The sequence below is a fragment of the Anomalospiza imberbis genome, chromosome 5 (genome assembly GCF_031753505.1).
Source record: "Anomalospiza imberbis isolate Cuckoo-Finch-1a 21T00152 chromosome 5, ASM3175350v1, whole genome shotgun sequence".
NCBI lineage: Eukaryota > Metazoa > Chordata > Aves > Passeriformes > Viduidae > Anomalospiza > Anomalospiza imberbis.
In genome coordinates, this window is record NC_089685.1 from 38,148,033 (window position 1) to 38,165,167 (window position 17,135).

General features: G+C 37.3%; 1 protein-coding gene across 3 annotated transcripts in view; it reads left to right on the forward strand.

Moving 5' to 3' along the window:
• Nucleotides 1-17,135, forward strand: part of SYT1 (synaptotagmin 1) — a 329,209-nt gene that overhangs the window by 202,034 nt on the left and 110,040 nt on the right. For all 3 annotated transcript variants that reach the window (XM_068190290.1, XM_068190292.1, XM_068190291.1), the window contains one exon: nucleotides 3,818-4,006. In XM_068190290.1, the coding sequence (XP_068046391.1) occupies nucleotides 3,835-4,006 (172 nt within the window). In that variant the 5' untranslated portion in view covers nucleotides 3,818-3,834. The remainder of the gene's footprint in view (nucleotides 1-3,817; nucleotides 4,007-17,135) is intronic.

Below are 17,135 nucleotides of genomic sequence, written 5' to 3' on the forward strand. Positions count from 1 at the left end.
TTAACTTACAAGAATTTTTTGCTTGCAACTACCATTTCATAAATGGCAGATAATCTGCAAGTGATTTGTAGCTCTTTACCTTCAGCAATGCACTGCAGCATTCAAGTAACCCCCTTTTTTTAAAAAGGCCAATTTAAATCTAATTATTCTGTATTCCGCAGTCTCTAGTACTACCACAGTGTTTATACTGTTATTGTGAAAAGCTACAGCATTAAACTTACAAAAGCCATCAGATGTTATAAGCAAGTGTGCATATGCTCTTTGCAGAAAGCTTTTTCTGAGTTGAGATTCTTTTACAGCCCCTTCACACCTTTTTGAAATATCAGGATTGTGTCATTGGCATGTAAAGGTCAAAGGTTCCATGGCAAGTCTCAAACCATTTGTGCATGCCTCATTAGACGCAGTGACCTCTCACTGCACTAGGAATCTACTGAGGATTGTTCCTGGGCATCACAGGAATAGTCTGTTTTGTTGGTTTTTCCTCCTTTTAAATAAATCAAAGTGTAATGCCTCAAATTTGTTCTTTGAATATATTTTCAAAATATAGTTCCAAAACTAGAAGCAAATAAATTACATTTGCCTTAATTTTTAATTAGCTGAAAGTCGTCACTGCAAATTGTGTCTTCCACTGCTAAATAAAATAGTCAACTGCCAGGCCTGAAATAATTAAGCAATATATTATAATTAAGTAATTTAATTCTGATTTAATTATGATATACAACTTTCCTTCTGATTTAACTGACATTCATTGACAAAATGCTGTAACATCAAACAGCACTAGTGTTTACAGCTTATGACTCTGCATGTTTTGCTTCATAGTATTTGGCATTCATCAGAGCATATGGAAAAAGTCTCTTAGTCTGGAATAGCTGGCATTTTATTTGTTACCAAAATTATGTACTACTTGATTTTTTTTGTTGTTTCGTGAGGCAGTTGGGGAAATACAGATATCTTGGGCTTGAGCCAAATTTATGGATATTAACTGGAATCTTTCCATGGACATAGGTCTGCTTTTGATAGTGAACTGCTCCCATGTTGTTGCAGGGAAATAGTTAAGACCACATGCTTATGAAATATTTATGGAGATGTATTGTTTACATATTCTGTGTCAACGTCAACATGATTTTATATTAGGCTAGGGACTTGAGAGCAAGGACATAAATGAGGGCTAGGCAGGGAATACCACTTCATTCACTGCTGCATCAATAAAATTGCTACCAAATATTCACCAAATCGAGCAATACCAACCCTCTATTTTGTTAAAATGTTTTTCATCACACAGCTGTATTGGAGAAGGCTTTTGTATTCCAGACTACACTTGTGTGCAAACCCCTGTTTAATGATAGAAATGGTGAGGATGATTTCAGAAAGTTCATTCTGCCTGCAGTCAGGTCTGCGCTTGCAGGTCTTCATGACTGTAGACTCATAGAACTGAAGTTGAAGGACAAAAAACCAATTCTCGTCTTGATTTAGTGATTTGAGCACTCTTAGCAACATCCATGAAAACAATCATGTGAGACAAGAAGGGTTATGATTGATCATATTGCATGCAGTCAGGTGATCTTATGCCCCTTCAGTTTTGATGTGTTGTGTTTTATTCCTATGTTGATGTTTAAATTCCTCAGGAAAAGCTTAAAGGCCAAATGTCTTTTTGAGGCTGAGAGCAATTGTACACTCAGAGCAATAATGAATGTTTGTTATTTTTCAAACCCTTTCTCCCTCTGTTTTCTGAAATTATTCAGATCAGTGATATTTATGATGCAACAGAAAATCAGAACAATGTTTTCAAAACCTGAATAAAAATTTCAGCTAGCCTTCCAGTGTTGCAGGAATTTCTATCATGTATTCTTATCTTCATCCCACTAGCCCAAAATTCTTTGCTATGTGACTGTGGTAGGCTGACCCTGGCTGAGTGCCTGGTTCTCACCAAAGCTGCTCTATCCCTCCTCTCTTCAGCTGGACAGTGGAGGGAAAATGCAACCAAAGGCTCCTAGATCAAGATAAGAGCAGGGAGACATCAGTTACCCATTGCTGTCACAGTCAAACCAGACTTGAATTAGGGAAATTGGTTTAATTTATTACCGATCAAAGAAAAGTAGGATATTGAGAAATGAAACCAAATCTGAAACAGCTTCCCTCCCCCCTCCCATCTTCCAGGGCTTAATTTAACTCTGGATTTCCTCAGCAGTGCAGGGGTATGGAGAATGATGGTTGCAGTCAGTCTATCACACATTGTCTCTGCCCTTCCTCCTCCTCAGGGGGAGGAATCCTTACACACTTTCTCTGCTTCCTTGTGGGGTCCCTCCCACTGGAGACAGTCCTCCACAATCTTCTCTAATTTGAGTCCTTCTCATGGGGTATAGCTCTTCCCAAACTGCTCCAGCATGGTCCCTTTCACAGGGTGCAGTCCTTCAGGAACACACTGCTCCAGAGCGGGTCCTCCCTGGGATCACCAGTTCTGCCAGCAGACCTGCTCAGTGCGGGCTTCTCTCTCCATGGGGCCACAGCTCCTGCCAGGACCCTGCTCCAGCACAGTTTCCCACAGGGTCAAAGCCCCTTTCAGGCATCCACCTGCTCCAGTGTGGGGTCCTCCACAGGCTGCAGGTGGATCTCTGTTCCTCCATGGACCTCCATGGACTGCAGGGTCACATCCTGCCTCACCCTGCTCTGCACCACGGGCTGTAGCAGGGAAATCTCTGCTCCAGTGCCTGGGGCACCTCCTGCCCCTCCTTCTGCCCTTGTCCACAGTGCCAGCAGTGCTGCTCCTCTCACTTATTGTCTCTTCTCTTTCCCAGCAGCTGTCCAGCAGTATTTTCCCTTCCTAAATCTGTTATCCCGGAGGTGCTGCCACCATTGCTGATGGCTTGACCTTGGTCAGCAGTGAGTCCATCCAGGGGCCAGCTGGAATTGGCTCTGTGGGACATGGGGGAGGCTTCTGGCAGCTTCTCACAGGTGCCAGCCAGTAGCCACCCCACTATTAACATCTGGCCATGCACACCCAATAGAGTAATATACACTCACATAAAGGTTTTCCAAAATGCCCATTAAACAACATGAAATTAAAAATATGCTGATGTGGGATTATGCTTGTGACAGCCTCATGGATATTTCAAAATGGCTGCATTTAGATGCCCTACAGATGTTGTATTTTCATGAATTCAGTAAGACATCTGAATAATTTAAGAGAATGTTGTCAGTAGCAAGTGTCACACGATATAACTGGAAGGAAAATTGTCTTTGCTTAGTGAAGATAAAAATGCATGCAAACCAATTTCTATTTAATACACAGTTTTAAATAGGAAACAATAGGTTATTACTTTGACAGGAAATCACAAAGTGGTTTTATTATGTGCTTATCACCTTATTTATTTCATATATAGAAACTCTGTCCATGATCCACACCTCTGTAATTCTCACTGAAAAATAATTATGTAAATACACTGAAATTTGCACATAGGGAGCATGTATTACCCAATTTGCTTATACTTTCAAACTGAAGAGAAAATGTAAATCTGTATGAGATTTTTACAGGAATTTTGAGGTTTCAAATTTAGCACTTCCAAAATGCAAACCATTGAAAAAGTGCTCTAAGCAATAAAATTATTCTGGTTGAAATTAACCCTGCAAAATACTTTCTCTCTTGTCTAATAAATATTTTATGGAGAACCTGAAACTATATGCACATGAAGTAATATTTATCCAGTAAGCATGAGAACCAAGTGATATTCTACCTATTTATTCATTTATTGATGAGAGATACATTTCAATTATATTACCTTTTGGTTTTTTGTTGTGTTTTTTTTTTTTTCCCAAACAGCTTACCCAGGAGTTAAAATGGTGAGTGAAAGTCATCATGAGGCCCTGGCAGCACCGCCAGCGACCACAGTAGCAGCAGCCCCTCCAAGTAATGTCACTGAGCCAGCCAGTCCAGGAGGAGCAGGAGGAAAAGAAGATGCATTTTCTAAGCTAAAAGAGAAGTTCATGAATGAACTGAACAAAATTCCACGTAAGTAAAACTTGACTGATGAAAAAGCTTCTGTTGTCAGACTAGATTTAATTTGACATTTTCTTCTATGACATTTCTTTAGACAGCATACTAAATGTTTTCCAGTCAAAGCTGGAAAAATCACAAGACTAAACTGGTTTTGTAAGTTCCTCAAAGTTAACTGAAGTAGAAAAAAATAGAGTCCAACTCAAATTTAATTTATGTCTATTCTTGGTATGTCAGATTAGTTTGGTAATTTTTACTGATTAATTACTGCTGAATCATTAAAACTGAAACTAGAGAACTTCACTGTGGCTGTGGGACCAGTAAGTAAAATGTTTCCTATCAGTAACACTTAAGGTTTCATGTTTATGACAAATGTGCATGGCCATATTGCCTTAAAGCAATATTTGGCCAGAACTTACACGTATTGAGAAAAGAAGGAAACTTTGGATCTTTGGAGATTAGAAAATGTAGAAAGAAATGTGAAAATTGAGTTTTAACAAGAAAATAGGTAATACATCTGTAATGTATGAAGATAGCTGTGCTTTTCTCACTAGTTTTTCTAGTAGATCAGCCACTGAATGCTGTTTGCACAAGTTCATGTACCTATACTGAAAACATAAAAGTATAAATGTATATTTCTGTGAAGTTAATAGAACTAAAGTCAGCAGGGCTCTTTTGGTGTTTGGTGCTAGAAAGTATTGACTCAAAGTTGAGGCCTCAATTTGTTCACATTAAAAAAAAAATACAAGCACTAACTTTGTGCTGTTGTTTATGATAATACTGGGGTTCTTGAATCTGTCTGATATGTTCTACTATACATACACTGGTATCAAATATAGGACTAATTCAATATTGTCAGTGGCATTTCAATTTTTCTGTTAGTAACAAAAAGAAAAATCCTTTTTCTTACTGACAGAAAAATTACCTAATGCTACCAGCGGATCATTTTGGCACTTTTATAGACAAGAATGTGAAGGCTCTGTGTATGTGTTTTAGTAGCAAGCATTAGAGAGTCATTCAATCTGTAATAAATTCTTCTTTGCAAGAAAAAGTAAATGTAAAATATTTCCAGGGAAGTATTTCAACATATGTAAGAGTTTTCATTTTTAGAAGGCTATCCTTTGTGTAAAGAAATGTTCTGTGACTGATAAAGTCAGACAACAAATTACAAAATTAATAATTTTTTTTTCTCTGAATGAATCTTGGCAGTGTGGCAGATGCAGTTTTTGAAAAATTGATAGCAAACAGCTTTGCTCTGTCACTCAAAATTCCCACTTGTAAGAATTAAGGTGTTATAGAGGTAAGAAGTTCCTGTGCCATTAATTTGGTAATCTATGCAGTCCAATGCAGACCATACTGAAATGAAATTGTCTGATGATGTCATGGAAAAACAAAACTAAAGAGCAAAAATACAGGAATAAAAAGAAAAAAGAGAGAAAATGAAAAGACAAGACATTGAGGGGAAAACAGCCAGAATTTGAAACATTTGTCTTGTAATGTTTGTCTCACCATGCTATGTAAATAACGTAGATGAGACTTTTATGTAAATATCCTCTTATTTTTAAACTTTGATTTTAACTTCACAAAGGCATGAATGGCTTCCAATATGAGGAATGATGTAATTGATAGTGTAGGAAAAGGTTTGTAGATAAAGAGAAACCTGGAATGCCCTGCTGCATACTTTTTTAAAACCACAACAAAAACAAGTGGAAATTCCAATCTGGAGAGTCTTTTCAAGTTGAACTGACTAAAACTTCTATTATCTCTTCATGAAAGAAAAAAGCCCCTACTGTTACATAATGAAAGTGCTTACTTAGAAAAGTATATTAGGTCATAAGACAAATCTTATTTTTTATGAAATACATCATATTATTTATAAAATAAGGTACCTTATGCTGATAGTGACACCAGAATATATTGCCACCATCTTAGAAATCTGGTCTTTTATCCAAGATCATGCAGTTAATGTTGTACTGGAGAAATTAACCTAAGGTAGTCACAAATCCCATTCCAGTTGTCTGCTCTTATTATAGAGGCTGCAGATGTAATTGGATCTTCCCAGGGTCTCTATCAAATGCTGGGGCTATTTAGTGTTGCTTTCTGATACTGTGGAGGGGTTTTGCCATTTCAAGAAAGCTGAATGTTCATTGTAGTGCAGAGGGGCATGGGACTTGTGCGGGGCTGATTTTGAAATATTAAACATGAATTAGTGCCATTGACATCTTTGAGCATTTTAGATTCCAAATAACTTTTTTTGCCCATTTTCCTCAATAATAAATCCTACAAGAAGGGCCCACATTACACACCTCTGTATGTATTTTTCATTGATAAACTAACATAAACACAAAACAAGGAAGTTTAATTAGGCTGTCTAAAAAGTACTGGGGACAGAAAGGCAGAGGAGACCTCATTGCCCTGCTGGAAGATTATAGCATTTTCTCATGAGTTGTTCAGTTTATGCCAGTGGGAAGTTGTCAGTGTGGTGTTTTCAGCCTATTACAAAAAAAAAATGTAATTGTGGTAGCAAAGTTTTCAGGACTTGCCTCTTACAGATGGCTGCAATTTTTTTTTTTAGAATCTCTATTAGAGCAGAATGTAAATTAGTACAAATCAAATTGTTTGTATAGTGCCTTTTTGGGAATTTCTTGCTGTGTGAGAGAGAAGAAATACGGTGCATGGGCCCCATTGGGACAGCAGAGATGCTTGGAAGTCTAAGAACAGTCCCAAGACCATGGACCAGGTTTTTCCTCTGGTAGATTCAAATTTGAGTCTTACACTTGGCAGTGCAATGTCATAGTCAGCAAGTTCTCTAACCTTTACAGATGAGGGACAAACCTCTTTTTTAGTTCATATGTGCTATCAGTTTTACTTCCAAAGGTCTCGTGTTCATCCCCACAGGACAGGAAAGACTTCGAAATATCAGTGTTTATTATGAGAGGACCTTTTTTCTGTGCTCTGTTGTTTATGTGTGAGATAAATGAAATGTTTTAGTTGCCTCTGCCTATGATGTCTGCAGATGGAAAATAAGCCGCCATGATGTAGTGGATGTATATATAATAGGATAAAGTGTTGTGAAAAAAGGCCAAGCCACAGTAGGGCCTAATTTATGTAGTCTTCTCTTTCTGTTTTATTTTAGAAATTATATAGTATCAAGTTTTGCTTATATTAATAAAAATAAATTACAACATTCTAATCACAGAATAAAAGATAACAAAAATAAAGGTACATCCAACTGAATAAAAACTGTTCCTTCCATGTAGGTTGAAATAGAAGATTCATTTTTTTTTTAATACTAAGTTTTGTAGAACACACAGATGTCAGAAGGGAAATAGTCTAGACATACCAGCTAACTGAACATATCAGTATTCCCATTAAAAGTTTACTTTGCAAAAGTACAAGATAAAAATCAATTTCAATTAATGCAATTCAATTAAATTATACTGGTATTTTCTTCTGTGATGTATGCACAAGACAAGTCTTATTTAAAAAATATTAATTTAATAGAATGAGGAAATAAAAGTTCCAAGAAAAAGAAAGGACCTATTTGTATCAGTATATATTTATTTCAAGAAAGTGATGCAGTACGTATACCAAGTTAAAATTTTCATTGGTACAAGCAGAAAATCTGGAGGGTTTTTCTTGATTTGTTTCTCTTTAAAATAGAGCATACACCACATTTTGTGACAGGAGAATGTAGGCTTCCAAAAGCACACAAATCATTCAGAATGGCAATGTCCTAACATACATTTCACTCTGGATAAAGCAAGTGGGATAATTTTATTACAGTGAGTCATACAATTAAAGTGCAAGAACCCAGTAAGTTACTGAGGCATAACTGTGAGGAATTTTTTTTTCTCCGTTATGTAAATCCCTGCATTTTGGTTGTGAGTGGCTGATTTGCATAATCACAGTACAGTTGTTTTTCCAGAACTGAACTGTATATAAATGTCACTCTAACTTAATTGGTTCTTATACTTTCAATCCCTATTTATCTTTAATCTGCAGAATTTTTAATCTGTTTATCAGATGGTGAAAAACTGCTTTTACATTTTGCATTTTAAATATAGTAAATCAAAAAACTGAAAAAGGGGGGAAACAGAGCAGATAAAACAGCACTTACTCTTCTGAAAACAAAATGCATTAAAAGACTTTATAAGATCTATCACTTCTTTTCTTCTTCCTTCTCAGTCCTCTTACACCTGCATCTTTGTCTACAGGCTAGGAAAATATCTGCCATACATTTACAGTAAGTGTGGTGTAATAAGATTGTGGTAATGGCAGCAAGAGCTTTTGGGTGGAGACTTTAAATGTCAAGATACTGATACTAACCATACACAAATAAAAATTGACATAAATTACAATTAGTTTACTTAATAATTTTAAAATCAAAGTGATGTTGATATGTTTTCTAATGGCACATTCTTGTATGAACAGGAGAACTCATTCTGCCAGTAAACAAGACAGCAAAAATCCAATAAAATTACAGCATACTTCTGATTGAATAATGATGTGCTGTTAATGCTTGTGGTAAAATCTGGAACAGCTATAATAGCTGATTGCATTGAATTCAGGATAGTGCCATTACCTCTGTAATAGAAAGATATTGCATATTTTCAATGCTCATTGCTGTCTTACATTGTAATTATATAAAAAGTTACATTTTTATACAAACCGTATTCTGAAATGTTTGGCTGGCTTGCCACTCCATTTGGCCTCAGTAGCTGGTGCTCAAAAGCCCTGAATTTGATTCATCTTGTACAACTGACTGCTAATCCCCCAAAACCAGAAGCTCAAATCTCTGTGATAATTCAGGCTAAAACCTGATGTTCTGTGCAGGCTTCTCTCACATTCTGTTTGCAGAGAAAGTTTTATTTCCCTCTCTTTGGACTAATGAATAACTGTCAAAATAAAATGGGACTGGAAGCTGTAGAGAGAACTAACAAAAATGTCAAAATAACTGTAAGACTCAGGTCTGGTTTCATTCTAAATAATATCTTAGTAAGCTGACTACCAAGTTGTATTTGGGTAATTTAGCATACCAATTAATAAATTAATTCTGGATTTATATATTTAGCCATTTAAGTCAAAATTTCAGAATTCAGCAGTCATCTTAGACACATCTCATCATTTCTTTCTCCCTGCTGGTCTCTGCTATTTTGCCCTTCTGCCTTTCTTGATTGACCCGCTGAGGTGTATTAAGAGTGCTTATTGCCCTCTACAAATGACAGTAAAGTTAATTTCTTAATTTTTCATTCGAATGTGGCATCAAAATTATCAAGGAGTTATTACCAGACTATGTCTGTTATTAGAAAATTGAGGATTTTGTTCATGGGATCTTTCTGAAACTTAATTTTTATAAGCTGACAGTTTGATCATTTGCAGAAAATAAATTCATTAGGCTTCTCCTAATGGTTCCCGGAGCACAGGTGTCACTGGTACAGGGAGGAGATGGCACGTTATTTTCTAAGTTCATAAAAAGGATACAAAATGCTGATAATAGAATGCTTTTAGATTTAGAAACTGGATTAATATTGTATGCATACCATAAAATCAGAATGAAGTTTGCAGCAATAGCTATGATTTATATTTTCACAATACATGCCAGTGTTAATCATTGCCTAATATCTTAGGTTAGCCAGAAAAAATGTGGTTTCTGCTTCAGAGATTATCTTGAGTAGTTGCTGACTGCCTGTAGGAATGAGGACTGTGTATACATATGTGTATATGTGTGCGCACATAGATATAGCAAAACAATTAGCAGAGCTCTCAGCTCAGGAACAGTCAGACATTGGCAAACTCTGTTTGGGTGTCTTGGCAAAGAATGTTTGTATGGAGAGATTCAGAGAAGATAGAGAAGTTCCTTGATGTTCAGGGAAGTCTGAAGAACAGTGCTGCAGGAAGTGGGACAGCATGAATTCAAGTCTTCTTTCCCTTCCTGTCATAAAATCATCCACACCTACTCATGCCAAGCAAATACATACAGCTTTACACTGCAGAAGAAACAGGGAAAATCAGAAATAAGGATTTATTTTGGAACAAAGAAGCACAAGACAGAGATATTACAGTACAATATTAGATGAGGAGAAAAACTCCATTATTTCTAAATATAGCAATTTAAATGCAAATATCAAATTACTTTGTTTTTTCCCCTGAACGCCCCAGTCCCAGAGTGTAGATGAGAACTTAATTTCTTTTTTTAATGTTAAATAAAATTTCTAGATCTCCTGCTGATAGGGAAAAGCTTGAAAAATACTGCCCACACACATCCAGAAGACACAAATATTGTGAGAAAAACAGTTTAAATCTTGTTATTTTATAAACTGATGATATGAAAATGCTGTGATTATTTCTAGGGGTCCAGCATATTTTGTTTGCTTTAAACGAGGAATCCTGAAAATACAGCTTTTAAATCCCAAATGTATAAATTAATACTCAGGGATGGAAGAGTGGAAGTAAAAACTCATGAAGCAGATGAAAATCCTTGTCTGGAAGGAATAGCATGTGGTCTGAGATCCCACTGCGTTATACTCCATCAATATTTTAATTATTTTTTTCTGTCATGCAGAATTTATTTATTTTTTCACATTTTTACAGTTTACAATCCATGAGTTATTTTTGTGTGCCTTCTGATGGGCTCCCCTTAACATGTCCTCTCCTTAAACTTTAGGGTTCATGACAGCTGCCAGCTTGATCCTCATATAGAACTGAGTGAGGAACCTCAGGCTGTTAGAAGTACATGCTGCTCGAGCATGACCTAGAAGTGCTGCTGCTGCAGACTGTAGCTGGATCAAGCACTGGCAAGCACACATGCTTGCCAGGAGGTTGCACATAATCATTGAATGGTTTTGGTTGGAAGGGACCTTAAAAATCATGTAGTTGCAACTTCCCAGCCGTGGGCAGGGAAATAATCTCCTCCAATCAAAGCAAACTCAACTCATGCATCTGACACACTTATGTCCGAAGGAGTTCCTTGTTCCTACACTGGCCATTATCTTGGTTCCTTGAGCAAGCCAAGGAGGAAAGCAGAAATCAGAAGAGCAGACTCCTACAGCTTGAACCAGAGCAGCAGCTGTAGCACTCTCCATCCCCAGCACAGGGAAAGCCTGTCACAGGCTAAACCCACATCCTCCTCTGCATCACCTTGAGAAGGCACTGTCCCATCAGAAAGGAAATGCTGTCTCTAAGCCAGTAGCACACGGGGAAGGTAACCTCAATGTCAAAGAGAATTATACATTATTGATTGCATGTGGCTGGAACACTCTTTTCAGAAACAGCCGTTGGTTTTGAGTTGTATAATCTGAAAGACAAGGAAGGAGAAGTAAGTTCTCCTATAAAACACATGATGCTGAAAACATTTCAGCAAAAGAAAGCAAAAAACCATATTCAGATTAACTTTTAAAGCCAAGAGGATGAAATTCATCTATAGCAGAAACAGGGGTGAGCACCCACCTTTGGTTTGGTGCTGGCATTTTAACAAGGGTTGTCACACAAGCCCCAGGGGTCTCCTCTAGCACATCACTGTGATTATTATTTTATATGTTACAATTACTCTGGTAGGTATTTTATTGCCCTATAGATATGTCAAGTTGTGCCAGTACCTTATAAGTTGAGTAAAGAATTCATTTTACAAGCAGAAAACTGAACATGGTTGCTGGCTTACTTCCAGTTCTGGGAATATATCTTAAAATTTCATTACTTTGTGTGAGAGAAAGTGCACTAAAATTATGTTTGCATGCATAAAAGAAACACAATCTTTGTTAGTCTTTTTCAAACTTACCTGCATATAAAGTGCCTACAGAATTACACATTATCAGTTATAATTGTTTCTAATCTTGCTTTAAAAATAAGAGTTCATGGAGCAATTGTTCTGAATTTAAAGCTGAGAATACATTTGAAGATTGATTCTCAACAATGTACAGCATAAAAGATAAAAGGCACCTGTGACTGTGGTTAGTGGGTTTTCTTTTAAAAAGTATGGTTTAAATGTGCAGTGAAAATAATAGGAATTTCTGTTAAGATTTATATTCCATCCTTATCTCAGCTACTTGTGCCTAGGCACTGTAGCAAGCTGGAGGATATTCTCTCACCACTGTTATTCTGAGAAATTGTTGTAAGTTGGCACAGCTGAAGAACAGAATGCTATTCTTTGTTGTTATTGTTAACTATTCTGCTTAGAATTGAGAGAGTTTTCTGCTGAGAATTGTCCAAACTAAAACCTTGTCTGAGGGGTTATAACAATATAATAACCCTCCTTTGGTTAATATGGTTTTTCAAGTCTTTAACATTTTTTGAAAGACACAATACCTTTATTGATACATGAATTAAAATACCTGGTCATCAGTGCCATATGCCAAGGAGGGTGGAAAGCTAAGACAGTGATCACCAAGAGGAGCTCTCAGGAATATTGTTGGTACACAGCATCCTTTTATACATTCATTTTATCTTTCTTAGTCTTGGCTTTTATGTCAGGCAAGCTCTTGAAGGTTCTAGATCAGAACATCACTACTGCTTCCAGAACATGCAGCCACTTTGCAAGCAAAGTGGAAGTGGCCTCAAATATTCAGAAGTATCTTGGGAAGTATGGGAAGACTTTGCTCTGACTCCATAGAAAGATGTGGTGCTGAACTTGAATGACTGCCTCATGAAGGCTGAGTTCCAGCTGGCAGCTGAACGAGCCATCTGCCTACTCCTGTGCAGATTTCAGAATCTGAATCTACTCTCAATTACCAACTTCAGCGAGAGCTCCCTAATTTGCTCACAGCCCCTATATCATCTGGGGGCATGTTTCAGTACTGTAGCTGGCACTGTTTTCCTGTTACAGTGAAAGCCACTAAAATGAAAGATGAAGTTTATAATTTCAGATGGGAAAGGCATTTCAACCGACATCTTAAAAAGGAGCTCCAGTAATTATTAGGCTTTCTACACTTAGTTTTTAAGAATCAGACTCTAGGAGTTGAATTTACAGATCTGAGTTAAAAGCGTTGATCCTCTTCAGAATGACTTAGAAATAGGAGGCCCACGTTCATCTAGAAGGAAATACCGGTATATGCAATGATACTGATCCCACATACTTAGATACCTAGCAAGGCCTCTAGGTTAAGCCCCTTTAACAGAGAGATTCACAGCCTAAGAACACTTTCTCTGGGCTTAGAGACCTGATTTCTCTCATTTGGAGAGTGATTGTTTCAATCTTTTCTATCAATGTACAACCTGATGAAGAGTAAGAGAGCTCACTGGGCTAGAGGCCTGGCTGAAGGACAGCATATGCATTTTGCTGTGAAATGTCTTTGGACAAAATGGGCAAATAACACTGGCTATTTAAGGCTCCTTGTGCTTAAACAAGTGTTTCACACAAGGTTGCAGAATATGACAGCATGAATCCCACATTTCTTTCTCAGCTGTTCCTGTAGGAAAGGCAGATCCAAGTTTTCCAGCTTCGTCCCTTGGCTTCCTTTAGTCTCAGGAAGACCTGAGGCTAAGGTATTTTAGGCTGCAGCCTGAATGATACTCCTGAGTCTTGGCTGGCAGCTCCTTTATTGTCAGTCTGAAGCAGCCATACAAACCATCTATTTGACACAGGGGAGTAGGGGTGTCATCTCCTTGAAGAGGAAGGGAGAAGGAGTATGTGAAAGCTGGTGAGCTGCCAGTTGGTTTGGAAGTCATTTCCACACAAGAAACTTCCTTTCTCCTAAACCTCTGTTAGGACTCTAACCCATTTAGCTGTACCCCAATGGGGAGGGAACCTCCAAGACTAGGAGGTATAAGGTTTTTGGGTTTCCTGGGGGGTTTTTTGGGTTTTTTTGGTTTGGTTTGGGTTTTTTTTTTTTTTTGTTGTTGTTTTTTTGGCTTTTTTTTTTTTTCTGGAAACAGTTTTTAGAGAGGAAATACATTCTTCACATAGTTAACAAGTTAACAATGTTCAGTTATTTTTACACCTTTCTTATAGATACTTCTATGGTCCTTTCTTCCTTACCAGATTTCAATGGATTTTCTAAATGGATTTTCTATTTTCCTTCTGTGTTGTTTCATTTATGTATTTATGAACACTTTTCTCCTTGCCAGTACTCACATGAAAAAATCATCAGAAGCAAAATACTTGCTGACCCAGCATTCAGTCTTGTTTATTCTTTAGGTATCAAACTCATGTTTCCTCCCAAAATAGCTATTTTATCATGTTTCCTAAGACCTGAGGACTCAGTTTTCATCAAGAATGTGCTTTAAGCTGGAATATAGCATTTCAGGTCTCAACCCTGGAGTCAGTTGTTTGTTTGTCTGTCTATTTGTTCATTATGTGCCATGGGTACAAATTTACTTGCAACATGAGCAAGGGAAGGAGGACAGACAAAGATAAGGTAAGCTTACTATTCATAAATTTCAACCTAGCATGGCATTTTAGATTGCAAGTCAACGATAGTAATCACTTTATAGGAAGCTATTCCAGAATACCAGTTTCTAAAGTTGTTTGCCTCATGAAATATTTCTTGATGAGTTTTAAGTCTTAGGACAGTGAGGTGGCCAGGACAACGGGAAATAATATGATGCATGGAGAAGACCAACGGACAAAAAGTACTCCCTGATCTCAGGGCATAGTGATAACATAGCATGAAGGAATGTCAACATTGACTTGACTATTCTGAAATGGCCATGCATTTATTTTATTTAACAGTGACTGCATACTACAAAAATATTCCTGCACAATGCTCTTCTGATATAAATACAGGCGTGCAAGAGGAATAAGTATAGGAAGAGAAAAAATGGAAAAGAGAAACTAATTCTATTGAATTAATACTTGAAGTGTTTAAATTGTGCAACATCCTTGATTTTCAACCGTTGATTTTTGTTAGGAACCTACTGACAGCTGGGATTTGATTCTGCAGAATGCACAGATCTGTCCAACACCAGTACTACTTCTCAGAAAACTGTCTATGATTTTTTGTCATTATCACTAGATAATGACAAGAAGCTTTTTATTCTGTTGAACCAAATATTTATCCTGGTAATTCCTGTTACAAAGCGGAAAGAAAATACATCCTCTTTAAAAACAAGCAACCAAACTCCTAAACTGTGTCCCCATTACATAAAATAATTTGTGATACCAAATCCCTAAAGGCATAGCAAAGCTAGCACAACTGCAAATTGATGAACAAATTTTTTCTTGTTTTCAAGTCTTTTTTCTTGACTGACCTGCACTTCTCTTGTAAATAACTTAAAAGACAATAGGATTGCATTCTTACTTGATAGAACCAGCCAGTAAGTGTCGCATGTGCTACACAGCAGGTTTTAGAATCTCAAAAGGTTTAGTCTGGTAAAATATTTAAATGTGTACTAACCTTTAAGCTCCTGAATGGTGCATCAAATTAAATTTGTTACACACAAGTGGTTTGGAGGATCAAAATTGTAAATAACATTTCTAATATGTGCTGTAATTTACCTGATGAACTGCTACACTGATTCTTATTTTAATGTAAATTAATTTTACTTTTGCTTTGGTTATTTTAGTATAAAATACTTATTTTATTAAAAGTTTGTAAGTCTACAAGTAATGTAATTTTAGAGACATGTCACACACACATAGTGGTAGCAGCAAATTTCTTTTCAGACCTTCATAAATACCAGTATAATTCTTTTACCTTCTGTTTGATTTTAGTGGACTGCTTGTGAGAGTTGTACCCACTTTTCACATGGCCTATTATCACAGCACACATTTTCATGATTGTTGTCAAAAAAAGAGCATTTAGGACAGTTGTTTAGTTTAAATGATCAGTAGAGTGCTACTTTGAGATCATTTGGGAAGGGGACACACACTCTGAAATTTTCCAATGGAAGCCGTTGGAAGAATGTAATTACCTCACTTGGGACTTGAGCCAACCCAGCAAACATCCAATTTCCACAGATGTGATTGAGGTTGTTTCCATTTAGTTTAATGAGAGTTGGATGGGGCTGTAAGGCATTACAATCTTTTAGGGAAAATCCTGGGGGATCTCTAATCACCAAAAAAGCTGAGGATGTTGGTTTTATGTTTCCCCCAAAGTACAGCAGCCCTTGCATCAGCATGTCACCACTGCTGTTCCCCAGCATTACTGACTCAGAGGGAAGCAGGCCACCATGGTGCCACTTTCAGTGGCTGAGAGGGATCAGGATACTGGCAGATGATGTTGTTTAGCTTCTTTCTGCGTTCAGGTCATCCATGAGTGTTCAGTTACTCAGTTCAGTTCTTTGGTGGATGTACTAGAGTGCTGTAGCAATGAGCAGGGAGTGGATGTGATGCTTCACTAATTTCTCCCTCCTTTCAGCATTGAGTGGTACTGAGCACTGACTGTTACAGGGTTCAAGATTTGTTCACTGACTGGACCCCAGCACTGCTTTGGTCCTTGCAGACAAAATTACAGGATTGCCTCCAGCACTACTGATAGTGCCTCTGTTTAGGCAGACTTCTGTAATCTTCCCCCTGATATCAGGGGAATCAAAGTGCTAGGAGCATACCTTGTATCCATCCTATATGCTCGGATGGATCACTTTCCATAGATTGACAGATGCTTCAATGCCTCTCTGTTACAAAGTTGATTTTACTTGGGTTTGGTTTTTATAGCAGGTGAAGACAAGCTTTCTTCATAGGACAAAAATAAAGAAATATTGTTGGGGTGTGGCCTTACCAACCACTTCCCGGACATAACTTAAGAGACCGAAATTGTCAAGATGTTTTATTACAGAAGTTTGTTACTCATATGGCATTGTCATTATGCATGTTGAGAGCCAGTAGCAGACTGAAGTGACAGTGAGAACTCCTGATATAGCAAAGCAATGCTGATATTCCCTGCTTTCCCGAAATATTTTATGAGGCAAAGAAAATAAAGGGTTGGTACTGCCATTTTGGAAGTAGAGGTCTGAGAGCTATAAAATATATCTGTTCCTGTCCTGATGCTGAGTGAATGTAAAATTGCCTTTTCTAAAAAAAAAGTAATAATCAGTGATTCTTTCTCCAAGAAGGTGCAGCATTTGCTTCCACCAGACAGGTGACCATTAATGACAGTCAGTATATGTCTTCACAATCTCCACACCAGTATGTCTGATACTCTGAAAATTACTATTGCAGAGCATGTTGACAGGATGTATGACTTGTAAGTATTAGAGGTCACATCTGTGG